This window comes from Larus michahellis, chromosome 2, assembly GCF_964199755.1.
Source record: "Larus michahellis chromosome 2, bLarMic1.1, whole genome shotgun sequence".
Lineage (NCBI taxonomy): Eukaryota > Metazoa > Chordata > Aves > Charadriiformes > Laridae > Larus > Larus michahellis.
The window spans coordinates 52,562,931-52,581,754 of NC_133897.1; the positions used below are offsets into that span (position 1 = coordinate 52,562,931).

The 18,824-nt window shown below is 47.5% G+C and overlaps 2 protein-coding genes across 2 annotated transcripts in view; one reads left to right on the forward strand and one right to left on the reverse strand.

The window, feature by feature from the left end:
* Positions 1-6,809, reverse strand: part of EPDR1 (ependymin related 1) — a 33,873-nt gene extending 27,064 nt beyond the window's left edge. Inside the window, exon 1 of the mRNA XM_074575422.1 lies at positions 6,506-6,809. Within this exon, the coding sequence (XP_074431523.1) occupies positions 6,506-6,762 (257 nt within the window). The 5' untranslated portion in view covers positions 6,763-6,809. The remainder of the gene's footprint in view (positions 1-6,505) is intronic.
* A 1,423-nt stretch (positions 6,810-8,232) lies between these two features.
* On the forward strand, positions 8,233-18,603 carry SFRP4 (secreted frizzled related protein 4). The gene is made up of 6 exons (XM_074575421.1): positions 8,233-8,995; positions 9,172-9,252; positions 9,344-9,409; positions 12,073-12,271; positions 14,844-14,907; positions 17,429-18,603. The coding sequence occupies exons 1-6, from the start codon at positions 8,239-8,241 to the stop codon at positions 17,615-17,617; spliced, it is 1,356 nt and encodes a 451-aa protein (XP_074431522.1). The 5' UTR covers positions 8,233-8,238; the 3' UTR covers positions 17,618-18,603.
* The last annotated feature ends 221 nt before the right edge of the window (positions 18,604-18,824 follow it).

The window sequence follows — 18,824 nt, forward strand, 5'->3', positions numbered from 1 at the left end:
CGATGGCAATTAGATCCACTGCCTCCCTGAACTGTATGGCCTGGCCAACCTCCAACAACATCAAGAACTTGGAGAGGGAAATGGCTGTTGGGTCTCGTAGGCAGAAACAAAGGGATGAACAGCACGGGGCGAGACGAGATGCTCCTCCACACAGCCCTTGTGGACCAGGGCTCCCTCCTTGTACAGCGCTCTTCTCCAAGGAAACGGCCACCTTGGCAGGGAGCGTCACTCGGGGACTCGGTAAACCGACTCGTAAATCGGCTTATGATGGAAATGCAAGAGTTGAGGCTTGTACAGCCCACGTTCTGTACCCCAGTGGCACACAGCTCTCACTAGAATAACTTCTGCACGCTTCAGGCTATTGCCTACCATCTGACTGCCAGCCCGCATCCATCACAGCAGCTTTCCAGCGCCACCTTTCCAAACTCACAGCCGTTACCAGCAGCAGACGCCTGAAAGAACTTAGCACCTATGGGAGGAAAGTAAATGCAGGAGGTTTGAGTACCTTCCCTTCATTCTTATTCTCCAAAATGACTTGCATGCAGAGCAGCTTATAAAGCATTTTAGATCCCAAGAACTCAAATTAGATTTAGAGAAACTGCTGAAAATTCAAATCTATTTTTCACTGCAAATTAAGGGTCTCAGAAGTCTGCACACTCTACATAATCTTAAAAAATGGGGCTTGGGTTCCCAAGTAACTTGGCCAATTCTGAAAATTTTACCCGTGACCATCGTTCATTCCCCTAAACATTAAGCTGCAGAAACCACTCCCAAAACCAAGTCTGGGAAACAAATTTGCAGTCGCTCAGGGTAGCTCAATGCTTTGCCGGTTGAGTCACCATAATGACCACAGAACGGATGGATTATATGATTTTAATAGGTCAGACACCGCTGTTTTTTCCTTTACAATCACACATCCTAAAACAACTAAGAAGTAGTTGAGATAAGTCAGACACGTGTGCGCACACTCTATTTATTTTGAAAAGTCATCACCTCCTCTCCAGATGAATGCTGTTATATTTGCACCTGACCATACACTGCTTCTCTTCAGTCAAGGACAGGGATTGACACATGCGTGCAAACAGCCTGCCAGAATAACAGATGTATTTCTCGAAATGCAGCTTTGTTGTTCCTCTGCTATACCAGCAGTTTTTGTTGCCAAGTGAAGGAGTTAATCCTGCCCATAACTGTGCCTGTCTTTTGCAAATACAACTGGAACTAAAGAAATTAACAACATCCAGTTCTGCTTTTAAATAAATACCGATGTGGTATCTCCAGGTTGTTTTTCTGCTCTGCAGTTATGATTGATAAGACAATAACCCCAGCAGTCTGAAACACATATGCATGCCAATGTGCTGGACACCGTACAAGGGCCCATGGAGGTTACGGTTAAAATACACTCATAGAAGAGAGAAATGAATTTTCTTCCTTCTACTGACATTCCTCACCACATGGAATTTTTTTTCTCCCCACTGTCGCATTTCTCATAGGACAAACCGTTACAGGGCCTCCCCTGAAAATCACTCTATGAAAAATAGTATGGAAGATAAGGGTGAAACTCCATGAAAATGGCATGTGGTAAGTAACACCCTGTCCTACTTTGAGGTAAAAAAGAAACAATTTTCTGTTCAGTAATTTTACTTTTTAGCTAAGCCTCTTCTAACTACGGAAATTAACAGCATGTTGTGCAGAAGCTGTTTGTTCTCCGAGTGGTAACACCTATGTTCATGCCAAGGAATGGTATGCAGAGAGGCTCTTGCTTGTACTTATTGCTATAACAACCAAGGTCTGCTAACTTTGTTATTTGCCCTGTTGGAGGGTCAGAAGCAGAAAAGCGTAGAAGGGTCACACCTGTGGGGAGCAGCGGACAGGAGAGGTGACCCAAAATTGACCAACAGGGGTATTCCATCCCATCTGCATCATGTTCAGTATAAAAGCTGAGGGATCAAAGGGTCAGTGTCTCCTCCTTCAATGGCCGATGTCCAAGAAGGGCTCTGTCTGTTTGTCTGCCTTTGATCCCCATCTGTGCGTTCCTGAACCCAGATCCAGAATACAGTTCCCATCCATTGCTGAGTCCAGTCTGGGACCTTCCCCGTGCCTGCCAGTCATCCTGGGAGCTTGATACGGTTTTGTATATATTGTATATATTTCATTCTTTTATTTTTTTATAATTATTATTTTAGTAATTTGTTAATATTTTCATTAAAGTAGTTTAGTTTTTTCTAAACTCATATATCTCTTTCTCTCCCTCCTCTCCTTGGAGAGAGAGGTGGGAGGGAGCATCTGTCATTCATCTCAGTGGCCAGTCTGTCCCAAACCACAACACACCCAGCCCTCAAACACCACCTGCATCATTTCTGCTCTGCTCCCCACTTCATGCTTTTCTCTCTTCATAACCGAGCACTAATACCTGTTGAGTGGCTTCAGCAGTGCCAGGCAGAACACTTCTTGCTCTTTTTCTCCAAGAAAATGAATGATCAGGTAGGACATGCGAAGTTCTGGCCACAATGCAGTCAGTAGGATTTTTGGTTTAGACCTTTGTAGTGCCAGGATTTCTCAGCAGTTTGCAGGCACGTCATGTTCAAATCTGAACTGGCAGATGTTACCTTAACATGAAACACTTTGGCCCCAACAGCAAAACCGTGCTGATGACTGCTATCTATTTTGTGAAGTGTCCTGAGGTGATGGCCAACAGAGTGCTGAACAAGAGCGAGGAAGGATTAATATACAGAGACCACAAAAGGAAGTTACGCCATGTAGTAGGCAATAAAGGATTAAAAAAACACAGTTAACGTGACACAGCTCTGCCTCAAGAGCTCTAGGGAACCGTTTCAAGTACTCTCCTTTCACATCATATAATAACTCTACTGGCATAACCTCTTCCAAACAGGAAATGGCACAATCTGCTCAATAAAAACCTCTGTTTGTTTTCTCTTCTCTTCTCCTGATAATGGCTGAGCGCTACATGAAACCAAAAGAGAAGTCTGTCCCTGCCCTCCTTGTCTATCCCCAAAATTTTGATCCCTGCGGGACAATGCAAAATGGAGAAAACATAAGATGCAGAGTGTAGCTAAGGCTGGGTCTGTAAAAGAAGCGAAAAAGAAAGTTTAGTAAGGAATCCAACTGGAACAGGTTCTCCTCTAAGAAGCTCAGCCTGGAATCACCATTGGTAGTTTTTGCACTCTAAGCCAGAGCGTGGGCAGTCAACAGTACGACCCAGAGAAACTCACACCCAACAAGCTGGCTGAAACAATCATCAATGATGGCTTTAACGAACCGGGTTCCACTCGGTTGTACATCAAGCGAGGTGTGTGCCCAGGTGGCAGGTGATGATGCTGCAGCTGGACGATGGGGAGCAGGTGGCCTTTACCGACCCAATCACGGCATCTCGGGTGCTCTCGCGATGACTGGCGAGCAGAGAAGTGATGCTAACAAAGCAGCGATGGGATATTTACCTTATGGTTTACTTTTTGGGAGTTTACTTAAAACACTGGGTTGATGTAGCAAATTACATGAATTACATGAATTCGAAACATACATCTACAATAAAAACTGAAAGTTTCAGGTTTTCCTGCGGTTACAAGCCTGCAAGCCACTCCACACAGGCAGATCTTTGTGTCCCTGATTAACCTCAGTCAACTAACTTAAACAGGGCTGTGTCTGATTAAGGTCCACATTTGCAAGCTTCAGAAAACGCTTTGTGTAAAAATTTGGTTGTTGGCCAACCCTGATTGCTGCATGTAAGTTACGTCTGATAGGAGCAAAATGTGTCCGTTCGTGAGAATTTAGACTGAAATTTCCTTAGACACCAGGACCGCACTATTTTTCATGTTGCTTTTGTAGCCACTGCCTCGGCGTAATTACCCTTTTCTTGCCAACGTCAAAGCGGAGTGGGGAGAGGTTATTTTTCAAAAGGCAGGATAAATCCCCAAGCCTCTAACTTCTGAAGGCTTCAGTTTATGACTCACTGTGTCCCCAGGGAAATGCAGTTGTGATCACAACTCCAGAGCTGATCCAACACGCATTGAAATCAATGGGAGTCTCTTTCCGTTGACTTCAATGGAAGCTGGGTCACGCCCTTAGCAGACACTAGCTACGCACACAACAAAACAACCCTCCAGTTTTCGATGGCAGAAAATATGGTCAGCCTGGAAACAGCAGGGACGCCTGAAGTCAGAGATTGTCTACAACAAAAAAAATAATACAGGAAAAACCAACAGAGAGATGCTTCAAGTGCACCTGTCGGAGCTCTGACTGTTTCTAGCACTATCAGCCCAGATCAAACTGCATCCAGAGCAAATATTTATCAAAAATTTGAAAAGACCAGACCTCGGCAAAAGCTAAAACCTGGCCCAGAGTGGAAAATGTAAAATAATTATTCTATCTTAACACCACATTTTCAAATAAAATAAACATAAGCTTCAAGAAATGAGCTCAGTTCAACTCAGAAGATAGAAAAGGCTTGCATGGGAGTTTGTGGCACAGTTTTGTGCTTGTCCAACGTGAAGGTCAACCTAGGACTTCTAAAAGGAAGGAGAGTATGAGCACAGACAGTGTCAGACTCTGTGCTGTATGTTAGCAGGCTGCCAATGAACAACTATATGTTGCCTTTAACATTCCTCATACGGCTCCTGTGTGAAAACAGTAATAAAGAAAAAAGCTCACGATGAGGGAAAGCTAAGCTTGAAAATGAAACTCATAAAACAGTTTTAAGAGTGTTTTGTGACATTCTTAAAGAAAGGACTGAGGAAGAGCACATACTTTGGAAAGATTAAAACAATGACTATGTGATGTTGGTAAGAAATTGATTGTTGTCAGGAAAAAAAGCCAGGAGCAAAAAGGAATATTGATCTTTCAATCGCAGAGACCATTTAGTTTGGATGACACAGCATTTGTAGGCTGGTCTTCACCTTGGCTTATACATCCCCGGGACCGATGCATCATTATTTGAACAATTTTTGGGTGGGAGAGGTGGAGGTCCAGGCAGACCAGCTACCCTTACATGGGCAGGTATGTCTTGACACAGTGTCTGAGAGTTACTGATGCTCGGTACCCAGAAACATCTCACTCAGGAAGGCCTCTCTGGGCTCATCATCTCTTCCACCCAGCCTGTCGGGGCCCGAGCTTGGCAGGTTGAGGACAAAAAAAGAGGCCCTTCTTCAGTCAGCTTTTTTCTACACTTATTTTTCAGCAAATGAAGAAATGCACAATGACACAGGGATTTTCGGGGTTAGTTACGAGCTTAACAGACACGTACGGTATAAATAAACAGGGAGGTCCTCCGGGGCTGGGAAGCCTGTGCAATGCAAATGGAGACGCTGTACCACAGGTAACAGATGCATCCTGACACCCTGCACTGACTTAGCACTTGTGGGAACCAAGAACAAGCAGAGAACTTGTAAAACATGACTGAAACTTGTTAACAAATTACTGGGCTAGAACCACCCCCTGACAACATTATTCCTGCATTCGAGTGTAATCTCTTCATGTTATACAGCCTTATACCTGTTAGACCTCACATTGTGGGCTGTATTTTTGGACTTGCTTTTAAAAAACAAAACAGTTAGGAGAGAGGAGTATCTCCGAAGGTAAATAACGGATGCTGTTGACCAGAAATCTCTTTATGTATATGTGTATGTATATATACACATATATTTACACACGTGTATATGCGTATGTATATATATGTATATACACACACATATATATATACACATACATATATAAAGAGATTTCTGGTCAACAGCGTCAGTATGTATGTATACATACATATATATGTGCACATATACACACATATATATGTATATACAGAAGACTCCAGGGAGACCTTATAGCAGCCTTCCAATACCTAAAGGGGTCCTACAAGAAAGATGGGGAGAGACTGTTTATCAGGGAGTGTAATGATAGCACGAGAGGTGTTTCAAACTGAAAGAGGGCAGATTTAGGTTAGATATTAGGAACTGTGAGGGCGGTGAGGCACTGGAACAGGTTGCCCAGGGAAGTTATGGATGCCCTATCCTTGGAAGTGTTCAAGGCCAGGCTGGATGGGGCTTTGAGCAGCCTGGTCTAGTGGGAGGTGTCCCTGCCCATGGCAGGGGGGTTGGAACTGGATGATCTTTAAGGTCCCTTCCGACCCAAACCATTCTGTGATTCTATGATTTTATATCTATATCTACACATATACATGTGTGTGTATATATATGCACATATATACGTGTATATACACACACACATATATATACACACATATAGGGAGCACGGATACAAGCCATGTCGGCGACAGCTTTTCCATCGCGGCGTGTCCGGCTGCACCCCCGCAGCCGTGCCCACCGCGCCCCCCCTCATCCCCCCCCCCAAGCCGCTCCCCCGCCTCACGCAGGGGAGGTGCCGCCCCACATCGCGGGGGGCCGATGGGCACCCCCCCACACACCCACCCCCGCCCCCCGGGAGGCGCCTCCGGGCTCAGTGCCGACCACCGGCGCCCCCACCCCGCCTCCCCACCTACTTCTTGCAGGGGATGAGGGCCTTCCTCTCCTCCAGGATGCGGAGCCGCTGGTTGGGGCCGTCGTAGGAGACGGCGGCACGCGTGTTGCGGCCCGTGGCGTGATCGTAGGACACGGTGCGCCCTTCCCACTGCCGCGGCGCCTGGCACGGCTCGGCCCCCGCCGCCCCCCGCACGGCCACGCCGCCCCGCAGGAGGAGGAGGCCGCCCAGCAGCACCACCAGCGGCCCCGGCCCCGGCCCGCCCGCACGCCGCGCCATGCTCCGCGCCCCGCTCCGCGCACGGCCGCACACCGCCCCCCCCCCCCGCCCCCGCACGGCGTGCAGGCGGGCGGGCAGCGCTGCGCCGCCGCGGAGGGGGGGCGGGGGGGGAAGGCGGGGGCGGCCCGCCTCCAAACCCGCATCACCTCGGCGGGGAGAGGCGGTTTCTGCTGGAGCTGGTGGGATGGGGGAGCAGGGGGCAGTGGGGAGATGGGGACCCTCGCCTTCCACACACCCCCCACCATACCCCCCTCCTTTGCACCCCGGGGAGCCGGGAGGGCTTGCCCGGGAAGGGCGACGCCAGAGGGGCACCTGGAAGGCCGGAGCCTTGGGGAGCTTCTGGGCACTCTAGGCGGGCTTTGGGAGGGACCTGCTGGGTGATGATGCTTTAATGTTGCTGTCCCGGGGGGAATTTACTTTTCCCTTGCCGTACAATGTCACCAAGCACACACGCCCCTTCATCGCCCACTGCTCTCTCGGGTTTCTCAGCCCTTGTTTGCTGCCCGCTCCGGATGAACTTTCCTCGCACACCAAGGGAGAGGGGAAGCCTCTGCCCCATGGACCCTCTGCGGCACCCAGCCCTCAGCTCTCCGGGTCCATGAGGGGAAACACGGGTGGCACCACGGCACCCGGCCAGGGCAAGCCCAGCAGCCGCTGTCTGAGCCACGCTGAGGCTTTCCCTGGTCACTGCAACAACCTGGCATCGAGTTAATCTTGTTTTCTCCGCGGGTCCCTCAAAGGCTGGGGTGCAGCACTTGCCCCCAGCGGAAGAAGGGCCCATCGGTCTGTTCCCTTTCCCGGGACAGGCACTGGGGTGGGAGGGAGCCCCTCGCTCCCCGCGTGGGCTCGCCGCCCCGCTGCATCAGGGGCGTGCGGCCGCGGAGCACCCAGGAAAGAGAAGTAAAGAACAGCTTGGGAAAAGCCTGAAATCCCTTCTCCCACCTATTTGCAGATGCGGCTGTGGGGTGGAACCAGGGGTCTGCCTGCCCGCCGAGCAGCCCCGCACCGGCCCCGCCGCCCGCTCCCGGCTCGGCTCGGCCCCCACCGCATCCCCCGTCTCGAGCGAACCGGGCAAAAAAGCAACCTCCCCGCTTGCCTGCCCGTCCGCCTTTCCCCCTCCGTTCCGAGCCGGCGGGGGTAACTCTGCAGCCCCCGGGAGGTGATGGGAACAGCCGCCGGAGCTTCCCCCGAGCCCGCAAAAAGTTTCGGCTCCGCGTCCCTCGGGAAAAGGCAGCGTGAAGTTCAGCCCCGCAAGACGGGGGGGGGCCCAACCGCGGCTCCGCGTCCCTCCCGCCTCCTCCTCCCCTCTCCCCGGGGCAGATGCGTGCGGTTTGGGTTTGCTTTTCTCCCCTCCACCCCCCCGCCCGCCCCTTCCACCTGAAGGAATTTATGACACAGACGAAAACTGAAACGGGGACGGAGCCGCGGACGAGCGACGCAGTGATGTCGCCGGGGGGATTAAACGGGGTGGAGGTGATGTCACCGTGCCTGCACAGCAAAACACACGCACACGCACACACACCCCCCCAACACACCACCCCCCCCACACACACCCCCCTTCCCCGGAGGAGCGGGTGCTGCCAAGGGAGCGCGATCGGCCCCCACGTCACTCGTGCCACCGGTATAAATGCGGTCCCGCGATGTCCATGGCTGTCGGCTCGGCGGCTCCCGCGACTCGACCGCAGCCGGGCGGAGGGAGCCAGCGCCGCTCCGCGCCCTTCGGCCGCCGCGACCCGCGGGGCGGCGGCGGGCGGCGGCGGAGAAGGAGGAGGAGGAGGGAGGAGGAAGAGGATGCTGCGAGCCTTGGTGGCGGTGTCCCTGTGGCTGCGGGTGAGCCCGCGGGCGCAGGGCGCGCCGTGCGAGGCGGTGCGCATCCCCATGTGCCGCTCCATGCCCTGGAACATCACCCGCATGCCCAACCACCTCCACCACAGCACCCAGGAAAACGCCGTCCTCGCCATCGAGCAGTACGAGGAGCTGGTGGGCACCGGCTGCAGCCCGGTCCTCCCCTTCTTCCTCTGCGCCATGTACGCCCCCATCTGCACCCTGGAGTTCCTCTACGACCCCATCAAGCCCTGCCGCTCCGTCTGCCAGCGCGCCCGCGACGGCTGCGAGCCCATCATGCGCCGCTACAACCACAGCTGGCCCGAGAGCCTGGCCTGCGACGACCTCCCCGTCTACGATCGCGGCGTCTGCATCTCCCCCGAGGCCATCGTCACCGACCTGCCGGAGGGTGAGCGCCCCGAGGGCGGCGGGCCGGGGGCGGCGGTGGGGAGGACCCCCGCTACCCCCGCGGGGCACGGAGGGCGGCGGGGCACCCTCCCCCCCCCCCACCACCACCACCATTGGCCCTTGTCCCGGGAGCCTCTCCCCGACAGCTTTCCTTCCCCGCCACCCCTCTATTTGCAGATGTGAAGTGGACGGACTTCACGCAGGGCGTGATGGTGCCGGAGAGACACCCGGAGCCCGACTGCAAGAGCCGCGGCCAGGGTGAGCCTCGGGGGGCCCCCCCACCTCCCCCCTCCCCAGAGCCAGGCTCCCTCCAACACCCCTCAACCGTTTCCCTTCTCTTCCTTTGAAGAGCGGTGCAGGTGCAAAAAGACAAAGCCAACGCTGTCGACTTACCTGGCCAAGAACTACAGCTACAGTAAGTGCATTGGGGGGGAAAACGCTTTGCTGTGCCCGTCCCCGCGAGTTTAGCAGCTCTGTGTGGGTGCTGCACCCGCACCAGGCCCGTCCAGCAAGTGTGGGGTGAGGACAATGCTCCACCGAGGCCCTTCCAAGTGGGTTTTTACTGGAGGACACCTCGCCGTCCTCTTCCAAACCCCACCACTGGTGCGCACCTTGTGCAGGCAGTAGTAGTCGTTGCACAGATGGTGGTGTGTTTCTGATAAAAGCAATGAAATGTCGGGAACATGCACTGGGATCAACAGGTCGCTCTGCAGAAATTTGCTTTGTAAAGGTCGCTCGAGTAAGCGCAGTTGCAACTAATGTGGAGCATGGCCATGTGCTGCTTGGCCAGCCTGTTTTCATCCAGCAGGTGGAATAAACAGAGGTTTATCACCTAAATAAAACTTGTAAATGTGAAGGAAGCTGAAGCAAGGTAAAAAGTTTTTACTTACAAATGTGTATATTCTTTTACTTACTAGCTGGAGTTTCATCTGGTGCGGAACTGTCAGAGATTAATTGAATTCAGTGACAATTTGCACCAGCCAGCCGAGGAGCTGGCAGATAGTTTTATGATATGTTGCATGATGTATTGGCAATATAAATAACTATTCGTCCCTCTTCCCTCCTGGCTCCCCCACCCCACCCCCTCCAGTTTTCTGATGCTGGGAGTCAGGGAGAAGTCTAATTAAATACCAGATTAAATATCTGTAATGTCATTAGAAACCCTCTATTAACTATGAATTTAATATGCAGTCTCATGGTCTTTTGTACTTCATGGGCTTTTTCTCAGATAAAAGTTGTTTCTTAAAGGGATGTATTCAGTTCTTATACAATAGGGTTATTATATCCAGTCAATTCATATTGTCCAATATCAAAAGAAAGTAAGTTTGTAGTTCTTTCCTGCTTTGTTAGTATAGGGGGAAAAAAAATCCAAACCCCAGTTTGGTGGGAGTGAGTAAGCTGGACATCTAACTTAGGTAATTGTATGCTTTTTTTTGTTATGGCATTTACTAACTTTGGTAATTGTATGCTTTTTTTATCATGGCATTTTGGTGCATTTATGTCATATATTAGTTCCTTAATCCATCTCAGTACAACACAGTGATATGTTCAGGTAGGACAATGAACTTCCACAGTTGTCTGAAGTGTATGAAAAAGCAGTGATACCAAATGACTATTCCAAAATCAAATATGGTGTTAGCCCTACGAATTCTGATTCCAGTGACTTCAGTGGGAGTGTGGCTTAACTAAAAACTGTAGGCTGAGGTAAAAAATTTAATTCCATTGGATTTGTGAAATCAAGATTTTTGGTTTTGAGAGGTAGATTTTTATTCGGTCCTCTCTGAAATAAATAGACATGTTCATATGGAGAATGAATTGAGAGACAAGACAAGGCAGAACAAGTTGCAAATAAAACCAATTTTTTTCTGAAATCCTTTAAAACAATATTTACAGCCAAATTGTATTTCTTGCTGGTCAAAACTTGGTTTCAATCAGACTTGAGAATCTCTGAATTTCAGAGTCTCTGAAACTGAAGTCCCTCGTGTGTTTCGTGGCTGTTACACATGTCCTGATAAAGTTAGCACATAAACCTCAGACTGCGTTAAAATTGCTGGTCTCCTGTTTTCTACATGTGAAGATTATTCCAGACATTTGTGGGTCCGTTGGAAGGCTTTGGACCTGGGGCTGCCGGGGGCAGCGTTGCTGCAGGCTGAACGCCCTGTGGCCCCGACACACGCTGCTTGTGCTTCTTTCACTGAAAAAAATTGTTACAGTTTGATAATTGGACCCTTCCTATTTCCACATTTGCTGGAGACAAAGTCCTTCGCGTAAAAATTGTGCTTCTTTTCTCTGATTTGGTACTTGTCACCAGAGAGAGTGGGTGAAACGCTGCAGTGGTCGGCGCTGCCAGGGTTTGTAGGTGCACAATTAGCCAGGGATCATCCTCAGAGCAGTCTACATAGCTTCACCTTCTCGCAGACATGCAGTTTTCCTCAATAAAAGGTAAAAATTATGAATGTTTGTTTTTTCATAGTCAGAAGAACCCATTTCAGAGCCTATCTTTTATGATAATCCCAGGGCAAAAGATGAAAAAAGCATAAACCAAGTAAATCACAACAATCCTAAACCTCTTAGTTTTCGAATACTTGTTTCAAATCTCCCCTTCTTTCTTATATTTAAGAAAAGTCTTTAGTTCCTGGATGCAACCTACAGGGAGATGATTTTATTATTGAAAAAGCTGGATTCATGCTAACTGTCTGTGAGGTAAATTATTCATTACTTAATTGGAAATAGCCGGCTGTGGCTATAGAGTGGGTCTGATTTATGCGAGGCGTTGTTCACATCTGAGTCAAAGGAGCTGTTTGTGTGTGCGATGCCAGGCGAGATGGCTTGGCCTGATCTGGCAAAGCTTTAAGCACATGTTTAATTTCACAGTTGTCAACAGTCCTGCTGAAAAACCAAATCGGGATCAGGCCTCTGTTATTCTAAGCCACTGTACATGCCCACACATGAAGAAGTGGTTCTAGTTTCACAACCAAAACAACAGCTTTCAGTTTAATACATTTTATTTAATTTTGAGATGTGCTTAAATTTCCAAGACTGCTTGTTGTTCTCATGCCTCTGTTTTTCTGATTGCAGTCATTCATGCGAAAGTAAAAAGCGTAGAAAGAGGGAACTGCAATGAGATAACGACGGTGGTTGAAGTCAAAGACACACTCAAGTCTTCGACACCAATTCCTCTGTCTCAAGTGCCTCTTCTTACAAATTCCTCCTGCCAGTGTCCACCTCTTCAACCGAAGCAGGATGTCCTCATCATGTGCTATGAATGGCGCTCAAGGTGAGCCCCGGCGACACGGTGCAGAAAAGTGTTATAGCTGGGATAGATGGGAAGGAGGACCACCAAAGCTCCCTTCCTCATCAAGAGCACGTTTTGCTGGTAGTTTTTCTTAGGATAACTCACACGTACACCTACATGTTTCAGTTACCTTTGCAATTAACTTTTTCCACTTAATCAGCCTTGGCTCCTGTGCCACGATGTGATGTTTACAAAACTTGGCACATACACGGAGCATTAACTCTGGTGGCATTAGGTGCTGACAGTATATTGCTTAATGCATTGTGTAGCTGTTCAGGCACCTCCAGCTGTTTGGGAGTGCTTTTCCAGGACCGCTTTCCATAGGTATGAGCTGCTTTGTGTGCTACCAGCCCGATGGTGGCTGTAGGTGATGGTCCGTGTTGGTGGGACTACAAGGAAGGCATAGTTCTGCCTCAGCGACCCCAAGTGAGGGGACAGGAGATGACACACATCTGTCCACAGAGTTGCTGGAGACAGAGCAAGGCCTTCTCTGACGGCTTATCCATACTTTGGACCGGTGCCATCAGCGAGATGTTTCTGATCCCACAGCTGTACTGGGACCAGCCAAAGCTGCAGCCATTGGAGCTCTGGCTCCTGGATGGTAGATGGAAAGTAAATACTCTCAGCGCAGCTTGCCAGTCCTGCTGTATGATTAAAAGACAAAACAAAACTCACTTTACCAGACCTTTCATCTGGCAGTCAGCCCAGCCCCAGGCATGGAAGGAAATCCAACATGTTGGTCTGGAGGGGAGGGAGCGATGAATCACAGCTCCCTTTTCTCTCTGGGTTCTTGAGGCAGAAGGGGACATCCCATCCCTGTTAGCGCCCCAAGTGTACCGGTAGCCACAGGTGCCCGCAGGACAGGTTGTGGGGTGGTAGGTATGTGTGGCTCTGTGCTGTGGGTCAGAGATAAGGCTGTTTGTAAAATGTGCCGGCTGGTTTTGCATACAGTGATGGGACTGTTAATTTGTAAGGACCATAGCACGTCTACGCACAGAACTTGATGGGCCATATCCATATTTTCAATGAGTTTTATGTTGATATTTTAAAAGCATTTTATAGGTGTTTCTAAATGTCGCCATCTGATACCTTGTTACCTTAATCTTTTTTTTGTGAGCTAACAGGCACAGTATTTTATTATTACACAGTACTCTGCCCATTCAGATCTGGAAGCATTTCACAAAGATTAATTTAGAGCTTGGTATTTGTGTTAGCCATTTTAGGGATACATACTCTGAGTCACGCAGAAGGACCATGACCGAGATTGAGATTCAGAAGCTCTGAGCTGCAGAGCTTTGGTGGAGAGGACTCTCAGGAGGCTGTCAGAGTGTGGAGATTTCAAAAGTGAAAGACTGCAATCTGCTTCTCCATTACAGTGGAAAAACACACCATTCACTAAATATTTTGTGAAGGTTTTTAAAGGTCGCTGAGGTTTTTATTTTCATATAGTGTACTAAAACGGATTTGAAAAAGAAACATAAACTATTACATGTGTTTCCTGTTGAGGCCAGCGGCATGCAAACAAAAGGTTTTGAGTTACAGTAGCTTTTTAAAATGTCAGAGGCAAAATGAGCAGAAGCTGTAGCTCCACTAAGTCAACAGCAAAACATCCATTGCCCATCAGCAGGGTGAGGGTCTCCATCAATAGTTTGACCTGAACAGAAGCTGCATCAGACGTATACTGTGTTGTGGTTTTATTCATCACGATGTGGGTCTAGCTTCAATCCTATGTGTTAATTCTGTAATCTCTCCTCAGAAAGAAGAGCTGCGTGTCCTATGGATCTTGATCCTCGAGGGCTTGCACGCACTGTAGTCTTTTTATGTTTGGCCACAGTGGATGCATGGTGGCTAATGGCTAAGAGTGGCAGCGTTTTATGCTCTCTTTGAACTGATATGAGCGGCAACATTGCTCATGGAAACTGGAGAGACTGGTCCTGCTACGCTGTGTAAACCTCACCCACCAGCAAAGTGCTGTGATCAGATAATGTGCTACCATTCGTCAGCTGAGCTGCTTTAGCTGGTACATGTGAAACATAGGGGGTTTTTAGAATTCAGAAGTAAAATACATTAATTTAAACCACTCTTCTGCGCACACACACAAACATATAGTGGGCATAAGTAAAAACTTATGTACATATACATTTAAACAGTTTCACGGAATGTGTACCCAACCCATCACTTTTTGCTAACAGTGATCCAGGCAGGACAATTTTCTCCTGTGGAATAGCTGCAGGTTAGGACAAAGGGCTCTAAATGCTAAATGTAGCCATGTGCTACAGTTTTGGCTGTAAAATCTGATTTCTTTTGGAAACTATTTTCTGTTTTTACAGAGTTCAAAATAGAATTTAAGAAGGAGCAGTATAAGCATTTAGAAATCCATTAGAAAGCATTCAGGGATGGAGAAATATATTTTTGTGCCTGTTGTCCCATACACAGAAACTGTCAGTACCTGCCGGTGCGTTTCAGCCTCACTCAGTGTTAAATCATCTGGAATGATATCTCAGGAATCAAACCCAGAAATACCTGTAACTTGTATTTATTTCTTCATTTTCAGGTTGATGCTTCTTGATGGATGTCTAGTTGAAAAATGGAAGGATCAGCTCAACAAAAGATTTAAGGTAAATACAACCAAATAAAAGAGTGCTGATACTCTTGATAAAAAGTTAAACTCCTTTGTTCCGCTTCAGCATTGAATAACTTGCTTGGCTTTCAGATATCTATAACATCTCTGGGTATAATTACTTCATCACTGTATTATTACAGTGTATTATTACTTCATCACTTCAACATTTTCATACCCCATAACTACATGTAAGTGTAAGTGCGAATTTGAAAACTTTAGTCTTGCATTTTAGAGTCTCTAAAATGTTATTTCTATTTTATCTGCAAACGGTCCCCAAATAGGACAGTTAGTTGATCTTTGTGTGAACTCTGGCTTATTATAATAATGACTCTGGGAATTCCTTTCCCATCACTGCTAAGGCAAGTAACTGTCGGATAGGTGATATGCGGATGAGTATACAGTCCGCGTTGGGTAAGAAAGGAAGTTAGCATCCACTGCACTGGATAAATGGGCTTTGCTGCATTAAAGTTTGCAGGCCTGAGACACAGATTCTCACCAGCGACTTTCCACTAAAGATGCACTGAAAGTATTTGGCATCCCCTCACTGATTTCAGGGAACATTGGAAGGAAAAGTCTACGGAGACCTGGGAGGCCGGAGCAGTAGATGCCCCTGCTTGTAAACTCCTCTTTATAATGGAAGGAAAGGGTGGCTCAAGACACGGTCTGACTCTTCCTCACACTTTTAGAAATGGAAGAAAATTATCTCTGCAATTCAGGAAAGGTTTCAGAGCATTAAGGACATGCATATATATTTATTCTAATTATGGGCTGATTGGCAACTGATATAGAGGAGGAAAAAAGATGCATGTTTCCATCAGTAGAAGCTTTTAGATTACCGTCCAGCTTCTTGCAGGAAATTGTATTATTTTATGCTTTCATGATTCCCTTTTCTCCTCACTTACTCATGTAAAACCTATGTCTGAAAAAGAAAATATCCTTTTAGTCTTTAAAAAATAAATATATTACAGTTGCAGATGATACCATGTGAGTTTTAGGAGAGTACTGACATATGACTCGGACTCCTGAAGTCCCTTAGCTGTCAACTTAATGGGCTGTTACTGGCACACGGCGTGTTTTAGTGGCCTCCTCGCACTGTTTTGTCATTTTTAATTGCGCTGTGAAACCTCTTTGGACGTTCATTTCCAGACTGTTAAATAGATGCATGCCTGCCAAACCAAATACTTCTCAAAGCATGTGTCATTCCCTCTGATACAAATAGTTGCATAAATTAAATCCTCATTTAAACGTGTTTGAGAGGGCCACACCTAAATGCCTGCTGATAGTTTTTGTTTTATAAAGATGCGTATTACGACCCTGACTACACAAATATGGTGAGTGTGGAGCTAGGTTTCATAGTGGCTTCATTTTAATGCCCATCATTCACCTCTGAAGACTTGCATCCAACTTTTATCTTGAGTTGCCACTTAAAATGAATGTTTTGAGCTGTCTGTGGACGACAGAAGACTTCTGTTAACATAACCATAACATGGCTTGTCTCTCCTCTAGCCAGGACAAGAGTCTGAGTAGCAACAGGGTCAGTGCAGAGGTACTAGTAAGAGCAAAGCTGGAGAGCACTTCTCTTGCTCTGGTCGCTGGGCAAAGTCCCTGCCTTTGGGAGTTCCAGAAGAGAAAGTTCATTAATAGAGGGGAAAGCTGGGACACCTTCCAGGTTCTGTTATCTACCTTGCTTTCCTTAAAATAAGTATTTCTCTTCCTAGAGGTGAAAGACAGCAGTCTCTACTGCAGTGTTGTGGATCTCTCCCTGCTTTGGACCACCTAACCACTTAACCTCACTGTAAAAACCTGTTTTCTAACCACTGAACTTTTGGGTTTGGAAATCTGACAGCTATCCTCTTTGGTGGACTCCTTGATCTAATTGCATTTCAAAATTTCTCAGGGATGCTGCTGAATACAGCTGCAGGTGCATTATTCACAACTGTCCCATTGCAACTCCAAACACTCTGTGATTTCAGCGGTCGCCTCCGTTCTCTGTCCATAAACTCTTTTATGCCCAGTCCCCTCCACCCCAGGGAAAAGCAGAACCAGAAAGTAAATATCACCTTCCCTTGTAGCTGTGTGTTTAAATACATATCGTGAAAGGATTGCCTGTTTCTGCAGACTTTTGCGAGGAAAAGTCCAGTAGCATGTTCAGTAAGACCACAAAGAATGGGTTTGCAAAGGAGTCCCAGTGTGCAGACCCTGTCTTTTTGATGGCATAGGCGCCAGCTCCCCTGGATTTCTGAAGAGGCGTGAGACGTGCTCTCGCGTGCAGCGTGCACACGAGATGTGCAGTTGGCGTTTTCATCAACCGGTATTGTGGAAATTCCCCCACCCAAGACAAGGTTTCCCCTGCAGACAGCCATGACAGGCCGAGATCACTGTCCCTGCAGGACCGAGCACAAAACCATTAAGAGCAGCACTAATGTCAAAGATTCAGCATAGCTTTGATTAAGAGGTAATTATTTATGGCAACGCCTTTCTGTAACTTGGCCTCTTTGTTTTCTGCATTTCCACAGAGGTGGGAACAGAGACTGCAGGAACAAAAGCTGCGAACGGCCCGCAGTAAGAACCAGAATGCAGGACGCAGTGGTCGGAGTGGAGCCCCAAAACCATCAACCAAGAACACCAACCCGTTGGCCAGCGGCCCCAAAAAGGCCACTAAAATAAGAAATGGCCAGAAAGAAATCAACCCTAAAAAAGTATGAGTGTGAAAGCTCCAAAGGGACTTTTCCTGCACGATGAGGGTCACAATCTGGCTTGGTCGGCATGTTTTATTAATCCAGAACTCATTGACTTAAAAACTCACCGCAGTTTCTACATAGACGTTTTTGCTGCACTTTTAAAAGGTTTGCTTTTCCTTTCAGGCCACCGCAAGCCATAGAGCGTAGGTTTGCGCTAATATGTGGTAGGCATATTCTAGCTGGCTGAACTTTGTCTAAGGGCTCTGATTTGCAATTCTTGATAGATCTAGCCTTGGCTGCCAGAGGTTTTAACTCCTTATGCTGGTTGTCTCCAACCTGCCAGAGGTTGGAGAGCTGCACGGGGCATCTCTTCTCTCCTCAGACAGTGTACCGGTGTAGTTGTTGGTGAGCTAGTTTGTGAGTTAGCCTGGTGGGGTGAGAACCACGGCAGCTGAGGAGCAGCAGAGGGACGGTAGCCTCTGGCAGACATCTGGGGCAGCAACCACTGCAGCTGCTGGAGCTGAGTCTATCTGCTCTTCGGAATCACAGCCCTTGTTCAGAGCATTCAGAAGCATAGTTTACCAATAAGCATCTGGGTATGCGTTATGTGATTATTTTTATGCGTATGCCAGAAATATGCTTACAGTGTTAGTATTTGATCTCGTGGGTTTGTGCAGCAAAAATGCATTGAAAGCAGACATTTAATTTTTTTATCATACTTCAGGCTGGCTTCTGTTGTTATAATTTCAAATATATTTAAGCATCTAATTGAAAAATCAGTATATTTTAAAAGGACAGATTAAAGTGAAGCAGATCTGTAGAATTCTTAAAAGTAACACGTTTGCTGTAATATAGCTTTGTTATGAAAACTGGAATAGAAGCATTATTCTAAACATAACTGACAGCTACTGTACAGTATTAAAGAGAAGATAGGGCTTCATGTGTCTCAGTGTTCATTCGGATAATTTTTTATCATTTGACACCATATTTCTAAGTCTTACTCTGATAGCAAATAAATAAATAAATTAATAAATAAATATGGCTTGTCCCTATTCCTGAACCTCTCAAACCAACTGTCTATCTGCAGTTTACCCTGCAAAGGGTCACAGACAAAGCAGATGCTTTGATTTATGTACTAAGTTTTACTGACAACGTTTGCCGTGTGAGGTATTAAAATAGCAAAGGTGATATAAATCTAACTGGCGTAACTCCCAGGTGGCATTTCTGCTAT